The sequence below is a fragment of the Oncorhynchus mykiss genome, chromosome 23, assembly GCF_057628025.1.
Source record: "Oncorhynchus mykiss isolate SJ-2025 chromosome 23, ASM5762802v1, whole genome shotgun sequence".
Lineage (NCBI taxonomy): Eukaryota > Metazoa > Chordata > Actinopteri > Salmoniformes > Salmonidae > Oncorhynchus > Oncorhynchus mykiss.
Window position 1 is genome coordinate 63478477 of NC_143044.1, and position 9809 is coordinate 63488285.

Below are 9809 nucleotides of genomic sequence, written 5' to 3' on the forward strand. Positions count from 1 at the left end.
TTAGGGTCATTTACACCATATGGGTTAGGGTCATTTACACCGTATGGGTTAGGGTCATTTACACCGTATGGGTTAAGGGTAATTTACACCGTATGGGTCAAGGGTCATTTACACCGTATGGGTTAGGGTCATTTACACCGTATGGGTTAGGGTCATTTACACCGTATGGGTTAGGGTCATTTACACCGTATGGGTCAAGGGTCATTTACACCGTATGGGTTAGGGTCATTTACACCGTATGGGTTAGGGTCATTTACACCGTATGGGTTAGGGTCATTTACACCGTATGGGTTAGGGTAATTTATACCGTATGGGTCAAGGGTCGTTTATACCGTATGGGTCAAGGGTCATTTACACCTTGTGGGTTAGGGGCAATTTATACCGTATGGGTTAGGGTCATTTACACCGTATGGGTCAAGGGTCATTTACACCGTATGGGTCAAGGGTCATTTACACCGTATGGGTTAAGGGTCATTTACACCAAATGGGTTAGGGTCATTTACACCGTATGGGTTAGGGTCATTTACAGCGTATGGGTTAAGGGTCATTTACACCGTATGGGTTAGGGTCATTTACACCGTATGGGTTAAGGGTCATTTACACCATATGGGTTAAGGGTCATTTACACCGTATGGGTTAGGGTCATTTACACCGTATGGGTTAGGGTCATTTACACCATATGGGTTAGGGTCATTTACACCATATGGGTTAGGGTCATTTACACCGTATGGGTTAGGGTCATTTACACCGTATGGGTTAAGGGTAATTTACACCGTATGGGTCAAGGGTCATTTACACCGTATGGGTTAGGGTCATTTACACCGTATGGGTTAGGGTCATTTACACCGTATGGGTTAGGGTCATTTACACCGTATGGGTTAGGGTCATTTACACCGTATGGGTTAGGGTCATTTACACCGTATGGGTTAAGAGTCATTTACTCCATATGGGTTAAAGGTCATTTACTCCATATGGGTTAGGGTCATTTACACCGTATGGGTTAGGGTCATTTACACCGTATGGGTTAAGGGTCATTTACTCCATATGGGTTAAAGGTCATTTACGCCATATGGGTTAGGGTCATTTACACCGTATGGGTTAGGGTCATTTACTCCATATGGGTTACCATGTGTGTTAACACATCATTTACACCATATGGGTTAGGGTCATTTACACCATATGGGTTAGGGTCATTTACACCGTATGGGTTAGGGTCATTTACACCGTATGGGTTAAGGGTAATTTACACCGTATGGGTCAAGGGTCATTTACACCGTATGGGTTAGGGTCATTTACACCGTATGGGTTAGGGTCATTTACACCGTATGGGTTAGGGTCATTTACACCATATGGGTTAGGGTCATTTACACCGTATGGGTTAAGGGTCATTTACTCCATATGGGTTAGGGTCATTTACACCGTATGGGTTAGGGTCATTTATACCGTATGGGTCAAGGGTCGTTTATACCGTATGGGTTAGGGTCATTTACACCGTATGGGTTAGGGTCATTTACTCCATATGGGTTACCATGTGTGTTAACACATCATTTACACCATATGGGTTAGGGTCATTTACACCATATGGGTTAGGGTCATTTACACCGTATGGGTTAGGGTCATTTACACCGTATGGGTTAAGGGTAATTTACACCGTATGGGTCAAGGGTCATTTACACCGTAATGGTTAGGGTCATTTACACCGTATGGGTTAGGGTCATTTACACCGTATGGGTCAAGGGTCATTTACACCGTATGGGTTAGGGTCATTTACACCGTATGGGTTAGGGTCATTTACACCGTATGGGTTAGGGTCATTTACACCGTATGGGTTAGGGTCATTTATACCGTATGGGTCAAGGGTCGTTTATACCGTATGGGTCAAGGGTCATTTACACCTTGTGGGTTAGGGGCAATTTATACCGTATGGGTTAGGGTCATTTACACCGTATGGGTCAAGGGTCATTTACACCGTATGGGTCAAGGGTCATTTACACCGTATGGGTTAAGGGTCATTTACACCAAATGGGTTAGGGTCATTTACACCGTATGGGTTAGGGTCATTTACAGCGTATGGGTTAAGGGTCATTTACACCGTATGGGTTAGGGTCATTTACACCGTATGGGTTAAGGGTCATTTACACCATATGGGTTAAGGGTCATTTACACCGTATGGGTTAGGGTCATTTACACCGTATGGGTTAGGGTCATTTACACCATATGGGTTAGGGTCATTTACACCATATGGGTTAGGGTCATTTACACCGTATGGGTTAGGGTCATTTACACCGTATGGGTTAAGGGTAATTTACACCGTATGGGTCAAGGGTCATTTACACCGTATGGGTTAGGGTCATTTACACGGTATGGGTTAGGGTCATTTACACCGTATGGGTTAGGGTCATTTACACCGTATGGGTTAGGGTCATTTACACCGTATGGGTTAGGGTCATTTACACCGTATGGGTTAAGAGTCATTTACTCCATATGGGTTAAAGGTCATTTACTCCATATGGGTTAGGGTCATTTACACCGTATGGGTTAGGGTCATTTACACCGTATGGGTTAAGGGTCATTTACTCCATATGGGTTAAAGGTCATTTACGCCATATGGGTTAGGGTCATTTACACCGTATGGGTTAGGGTCATTTACTCCATATGGGTTACCATGTGTGTTAACACATCATTTACACCATATGGGTTAGGGTCATTTACACCATATGGGTTAGGGTCATTTACACCGTATGGGTTAGGGTCATTTACACCGTATGGGTTAAGGGTAATTTACACCGTATGGGTCAAGGGTCATTTACACCGTATGGGTTAGGGTCATTTACACCGTATGGGTTAGGGTCATTTACACCGTATGGGTTAGGGTCATTTACACCGTATGGGTTAGGGTCATTTACACCGTATGGGTTAAGGGTCATTTACTCCATATGGGTTAAAGGTCATTTACTCCATATGGGTTAGGGTCATTTACACCGTATGGGTTAGGGTCATTTACACCGTATGGGTTAAGGGTAATTTACTCCATATGGGTTAAAGGTCATTTACTCCATATGGGTTAGGGTCATTTACACCGTATGGGTTAGGGTAATTTACTTCATATGGGTTAAAGGTCATTTACACCGTATGGGTTAGGGTCATTTACACCGTATGGGTTAGGGTCATTTACTCCATATGGGTTAGGGTCATTTACACCATATGGGTTAAGGGTCATTTACTCCATATGGGTTAAAGGTCATTTACACCATATGGGTTAGGGTCATTTACACCGTATGGGTTAGGGTCATTTACTCCATATGGGTTAAAAGTCATTTACACCATATGGGTTAGGGTCATTTACTCCATATGGGTTAGGGTCATTTACACCGTATGGGTTAAGGGTCATTTACTCCATATGGGTTAAAGGTCATTTACACCATATGGGTTAGGGTCATTTACACCGTATGGGTTAAGGGTCATTTACACCGTATGGGTTAAGGGTCATTTACTCCATATGGGTTAAAGGTCATTTACACCATATGGGTTAGGGTCATTTACACCGTATGGGTTAAGGGTCATTTACTCCATATGGGTTAAAGGTCATTTACACCATATGGGTTCGGGTCATTTACACCGTATGGGTTAAGGGTCATTTACTCCATATGGGTTAAAGGTCGTTTACACCGTATGGGTTAAGGGTCATTTACACCGTATGGGTTAAGGGTCATTTACTCCATATGGGTTAAAGGTCGTTTACACCGTATGGGTTAAGGGTCATTTATCAAATAAAATAAGTCTCTATTCTTTAAGTGGGCAATAAGCCAAAACCCTGCAGCTCCTCCATCCAACAGTCTGTGGTTTGATGTATCTCCCTCTCTTCCCCTCTTCCCCCCTCTCTTCCCCTCTTCCTCCCTCCCTCTCTTCCCCTCTTCCCCCCTCTCTTCCCCCCTCCATCTCTCTTTATCTCCCTTGCTCTCTCTCTCTCTCGCTCCTCCAGAATGAAGGACACCAGTAAGAAGAACAACATATTTTCTCAGTTCAGGAAGAATGACCGAGACAAACAGAAGCTGATTGAGACGGTGGTGAAACAGCTGAGGAGCCTGGTCAATGGGATGTCTCAACACTCCTAGAACACACACACAGATGGACACACAGACAGACAGAGACACACAGACAGACAGAGACACACAGACAGAAACACACACAGACAGAGATACACACACCAACCAGCCATCACCTTTCAGTTTCACCAGATTCCATGCGTAGTGTAAATAAAGGAAGACAACACACACACACACACACACACACACACGAGACATCAAGCTAAAACAGTTTCTCTGTCAGGAATGAGAAAAAGAGTGAAATGTTTGAAATGTATTTTTTAAAGGCTCAGAATACTATGTTTTGTATATAGTGAGAGTGCAGTGATTTGTATCACCACGGTGATGTAAGGAATGTAAAGATGGCATCTCAGATGAAGACTGGACAGGAAACTGATGTTCACTGGGTGAAATGGCCCAGATAGGGGACTGAGCCATGAAGTATAGGCTCCAATCCCCCGAGCCCTATGGACCCTCTCCGCCCTGCTCTAAAGTGGTGCACTATATAGGGAATAGGGCCCTGGTCTAAAGTAGTGCACTATATAGGGAATAGGGCCCTGCTCTAAAGTAGTGCACTATATAGGGAATAGGGCCCTGGTCTAAAGTAGTGCACTATATAGGAAATAGGGCCCTGGTCTAAAGTAGTGCCCTATATAGGGAATAGGGTGTGATTTGGGACACGTCCTGGAAGATCTCTACATCGCTCCATAATGCAGTACTGGGTGGAGTTAGTTTCTACTGTAAATATATTGGAGAATATTTAACACTACAGAGAATCACGCTGGTTGGGTCACAAATGTCGTCCTATTTCCACAGGGCTCTGGTCAATGCCAGGGATGCACTCTCTCCCTGTCTCTGCCAGGCATTCAGCTCTCTGCCAGTCATTCAGCTCGCTCCCTGTCTCTCCCTGTCTCTGCCAGGCATTCAGCTCTCTCCCTGTCTCTCCCTGTCTCTGCCAGGCATTCAGCTCTCTCCCTGTCTCTCCCTGTCTCTGCCAGGCATTCAGCTCTCTCCCTGTCTCTCCCTGTCTCTGCCAGGCATTCAGCTCTCTCCCTGTCTCTCCCTGTCTCTGCCAGGCATTCAGCTCTCTCCCTGTCTCTGCTAGGCATTCAGCTCTCTCCCTGTCTCTCCCTGTCTCTCCCTGTCTCTGCCAGGCATTCAGCTCTCTCCCTGTCTCTCTCTGTCTCTCCCTGTCTCTGCCAGTCATTCAGCTCTCTCCCTGTCTCTGCCAGGCATTCAGCTCTCTCCCTGTCTCTGCCAGTCATTCAGCTCTCTCCCTGTCTCTCCCTGTCTCTGCCAGGCATTCAGCTCTCTCCCTGTCTCTCCCTGTCTCTGCCAGTCATTCAGCTCTCTCCCTGTCTCTCCATGTCTCTGCCAGGCATTCAGCTCTCTCCCTGTCTCTCCCTGCCTCTGCCAGGCATTCAGCTCTCTCCCTGTCTCTCCCTGTCTCTCCCTGTCTCTGCCAGGCATTCAGCTCTCTCCCTGTCTCTGCCAGTCATTCAGCTCTCTCCCTGTCTCTCCCTGTCTCTGCCAGGCATTCAGCTCTCTCCCTGTCTCTCCCTGTCTCTGCCAGTCATTCAGCTCTCTCCCTGTCTCTCCATGTCTCTGCCAGGCATTCAGCTCTCTCCCTGTCTCTCCCTGCCTCTGCCTGTCATTCAGCTCTCTCCCTGTCTCTGCCTGGCATTCAGCTCTCTCCCTGTCTCTCCCTGTCTCTGCCAGGCATTCAGCTCTCTCCCTGTCTCTCCCTGTCTCTGCCAGTCATTCAGCTCTCTCCCTGTCTCTCCATGTCTCTGCCAGGCATTCAGCTCTCTCCCTGTCTCTCCCTGCCTCTGCCTGTCATTCAGCTCTCTCCCTGTCTCTGCCTGGCATTCAGCTCTCTCCCTGTCTCTCCCTGTCTCTGCCAGGCATTCAGCTCTCTCCCTGTCTCTCAAAATGACCTGCATGAACATGGGTCCATTGTTTAAACCCAGTACAGGACAGAGAGCTTTGTTAATTTACACTCTAAATATTATCTTTTGACAAGAAATACACCCAAAATCATGTTTTTTTTTTGTATTAGCTAAATCAATTTCTTGCATCCAAAATTCGACTTGTTTTTGTTCCTCAGGGTAAATGAACACTTTTGGTTTCAAATGCTTTAGATTCTACCGCTAAGACATTTAGATTCTACCGCTAAGACATTTAGATTCTACCGCTAAGACATTTAGATTCTACCGCTAAGACATTTAGATTCTACCGCTAAGACATTTAGATTCTACCGCTAAGACATTTCAAAAAGCAATAATGATCTCGTCCACCTGCAGGTTCTGCTTAAAGAACGACTTCTGTCTCAAATCTGAAATCACATTTCATAGTTGGAGTTATGGTTTTTAAATCTCCTTTTTAACAGGCATTTTGCCCTGAATAGATATTATTTCAGTTAGTCTTTTTATTTTATTTTAAATAGTTGCTTGTAAATGTCCTTGTACATACTGCATATTTTGTAAAGAAAGTAAGAATGCGGTTTACTTCTGTTACGAATAAAAGAAGTTTGTTGTTCTGAGATGCATCTCTTAAATCTAAAATATGTACACATTTAATTAGTCTTTCAAATGAATTAAATTATAACTGCTATTAGTCAATACATCACCTGGTGAGAAATGTCATTTTTCTCCATTTCTTTTTGGTTTCTAGTGTCAGAGTCAAAACAGAAATCCCTGCTGAATAACCCGCTCAACATTCCAAAGGGAAATGAACTGAGTGTTGGTAAGGATGGAGGGGTGGGAAAGGGAAATGAACTGAGTGTTGGTAAGGATGGAGGGGTGGGAAAGGGAAATGAACTGAGTGTTGGTAAGGATGGAGGGGCGGGAAAGGGAAATGAACTGAGTGTTGGTAAGGATGGAGGGGCAGGAAAGGGAAATGAACTGAGTGTTGGTAAGGATGGAGGGGCGGGAAAGGGAAATGAACTGAGTGTTGGTAAGGATGGAGGGGCAGGAAAGGGAAATGAACTGAGTGTTGGTAAGGATGGAGGGGCAGGAAAGGGAAATGAACTGAGTGTTGGTAAGGATGGAGGGGTGGGAAAGGGAAATTAACTGAGTGTTGGTAAGGATGGAGGGGTGGGAAAGGGAAATGAACTGAGTGTTGGTAAGGATGGAGGGGCAGGAAAGGGAAATGAACTGAGTGTTGGTAAGGATGGAGGGGTGGGAAAGGGAAATGAACTGAGTGTTGGTAAGGATGGAGGGGCAGGAAAGGGAAATGAACTGAGTGTTGGTAAGGATGGAGGGGTGGGAAAGGGAAATGAACTGAGTGTTGGTAAGGATGGAGGGGCAGGAAAGGGAAATGAACTGAGTGTTGGTAAGGATGGAGGGGTGGGAAAGGGAAATTAACTGAGTGTTGGTAAGGATGGAGGGGTGGGAAAGGGAAATGAACTGAGTGTTGGTAAGGATGGAGGGGCAGGAAAGGGAAATGAACTGAGTGTTGGTAAGGATGGAGGGGTGGGAAAGGGAAATGAACTGAGTGTTGGTAAGGATGGAGGGGCAGGAAAGGGAAATTAACTGAGTGTTGGTAAGGATGGAGGGGTGGGAAAGGGAAATGAACTGAGTGTTGGTAAGGATGGAGGGGCAGGAAAGGGAAATTAACTGAGTGTTGGTAAGGATGGAGGGGTGGGAAAGGGAAATTAACTGAGTGTTGGTAAGGATGGAGGGGCGGGAAAGGGAATACGCCCCCCTGTAACACAATTCTATTTGTTTTTATTTGTGTGAAGTAATAAAAATGTGTTCACTCAATCAAATGCAGACTGGTGTATATATATATCAAGGCATTTTAAATTGTCTTGACAGAAATGGTTGTGTTGTTGACATCACATGAAGTTGATAACATGAGATATTACTGATTTACGTCTTTATGGGAAGCTAGTAGCTATCTTATCTCTGTGAAACCAAAAAGCTGGCCTAGAGGAGGAGGGCGCGATCACTGGAGATGGGAAGGGATAACACCGTCCTCCGCCCAGCCAGGCAGACGAACGTACGCAGTCCTAGATCACTGGAGATGGGAAGGGATAACACCGTCCTCCGCCCAGCCAGGCAGACGAACGAACGTACGCAGTCCTAGATCACTGGAGATGGGAAGGGATAACACCGTCCTCCGCCCAGCCAGGCAGACGAACGTACGCAGTCCTAGATCACTGGAGATGGGAAGGGATAACACCGTCCTCCGCCCAGCCAGGCAGACGAACGTACGCAGTCCTAGATCACTGGAGATGGGAAGGGATAACACCGTCCTCCGCCCAGCCAGGCAGACGAACGTACGCAGTCCTAGATCACTGGAGATGGGAAGGGATAACACCGTCCTCCGCCCAGCCAGGCAGACGAACGTACGCAGTCCTAGATCACTGGAGATGGGAAGGGATAACACCGTCCTCCGCCCAGCCAGGCATACGAACGTACGCAGTCCTAGATCACTGGAGATGGGAAGGGATAACACCGTCCTCCGCCCAGCCAGGCAGACGAACGTACGCAGTCCTAGATCCCCCTGCAGAGTACAAGACCGGTGCAGAGGGATCTGTCGTGCTCTCTCAGCCAGCAGGCAGAAACACTGTGAAGGACCCAGCTCTCAGCCAGCAGGCAGAAACACTGAAGGACCCAGCTCTCAGCCAGCTGGCAGAAACACTGTGAAGGACCCAGCTCTCAGCCAGCAGGCAGAAACACTGTGAAGGACCCAGCTCTCAGCCAGCAGGCAGAAACACTGTGAAGGACCCAGCTCTCAGCCAGCAGGCAGAAACACTGTGAAGGACCCAGCTCTCAGCCAGCAGGCAGAAACACTGTGAAGGACCCAGCTCTCAGCCAGCAGGCAGAAACACTGTGAAGGTTTCCCTGGCGTCACGAAACGGCTGAACAACCTGCTCTCAGCCGTCTGGCTGAACAACCTGCTCTCGGCCGTCTGGCTGAACAACCTGCTCTCGGCCGTCTGGGTGAACAACCTGCTCTCGGCCGTCTGGCTGAACAACCTGCTCTCGGCCGTCTGGCTGAACAACCTGCTCTCGGCCGGCTGGCTGAACAACCTGCTCTCGGCCGTCTGGCTGAACAACCTGCTCTCGGCCGTCTGGCTGAACAACCTGCTCTCGGCCGGCTGGCTGAACAACCTGCTCTCGGCCGGCTGGCTGAACAACCTGCTCTCGGCCGGCTGGCTGAACAACCTGCTCTCAGCCGGCTGGCTGAACAACCTGCTCAAAGCCGTCCTGACAGGATATCCACACTACTACCCCAGTCCATTTCATTTAGTCAACATCTCCCTGCCAGAGAGGTAAAGGGGTTTGGGCTACCTGACTGAAACTGAATTAGATCATGATAGTAGTTGACAGTAGATAAATTAGCCTTGGGGCAACACCTTAATGTTAGTAGTTGACAGTAGATAAGTTAGCCTTGGGCAACACCTTAATGTTAGTAGTTGACAGTAGATAAATTAGCCTTGGGGCAACACCTTAATGTTAGTAGTTGACAGTAGATAAATTAGCCTTGGGCAACACCTTAATATTAGTAGTTGACAGTAGATAAGTTAGCCTTGGGCAACACCTTAATGTTAGTAGTTGATAGTAGATAAATTAGCCTTGGGGCAACACCTTAATATTAGTAGTTGACAGTAGATAAGTTAGCCTTGAGGCAACACCTTTATTTGGGTAAACTGAATAGGTTGTACTGGTATTGCTGCTTTACCTGCAGCAAAATGTCCTAATTAATTGGAAGACTT

General features: G+C 46.8%; 2 protein-coding genes across 9 annotated transcripts in view; one reads left to right on the forward strand and one right to left on the reverse strand.

The window, feature by feature from the left end:
* The window catches only part of exoc6 (exocyst complex component 6), a 146528-nt gene extending 139901 nt beyond the window's left edge, over positions 1–6627 (forward strand). For all 8 annotated transcript variants that reach the window (XM_090217887.1, XM_090217884.1, XM_090217886.1 and 5 more), the window contains one exon: positions 3983–6627. In XM_090217887.1, coding sequence (XP_090074013.1) covers positions 3983–4115 — 133 coding nt within the window. In that variant the 3' untranslated portion in view covers positions 4116–6627. The remainder of the gene's footprint in view (positions 1–3982) is intronic.
* On the reverse strand, positions 5896–8499 carry LOC149972654 (uncharacterized). Its single transcript, XM_090217988.1, has 3 exons — positions 8456–8499; positions 6287–7790; positions 5896–6220 (listed from the first exon to the last, which is right to left on the reverse strand). The coding sequence occupies exons 1-2, from the start codon at positions 8497–8499 to the stop codon at positions 6767–6769; spliced, it is 1068 nt and encodes a 355-aa protein (XP_090074114.1). The 3' UTR covers positions 5896–6220; positions 6287–6766.
* Between the last annotated feature and the right edge of the window lie 1310 nt (positions 8500–9809).

Excerpts from the sequence above, each read along its gene's own strand:
- LOC149972654 (XM_090217988.1), bottom strand. The coding sequence starts at position 8,499 with ATGCCTGGCTGGGCGGAGGACGGTGTTATCCCTTCCCATCTCCA. Across the intron at positions 7,791-8,455 it reads GTTATCCCTTCCCATCTCCA|GGGGGCGTATTCCCTTTCCC; the intron begins GTGATCTAGGAC and ends ATTGTGTTACAG.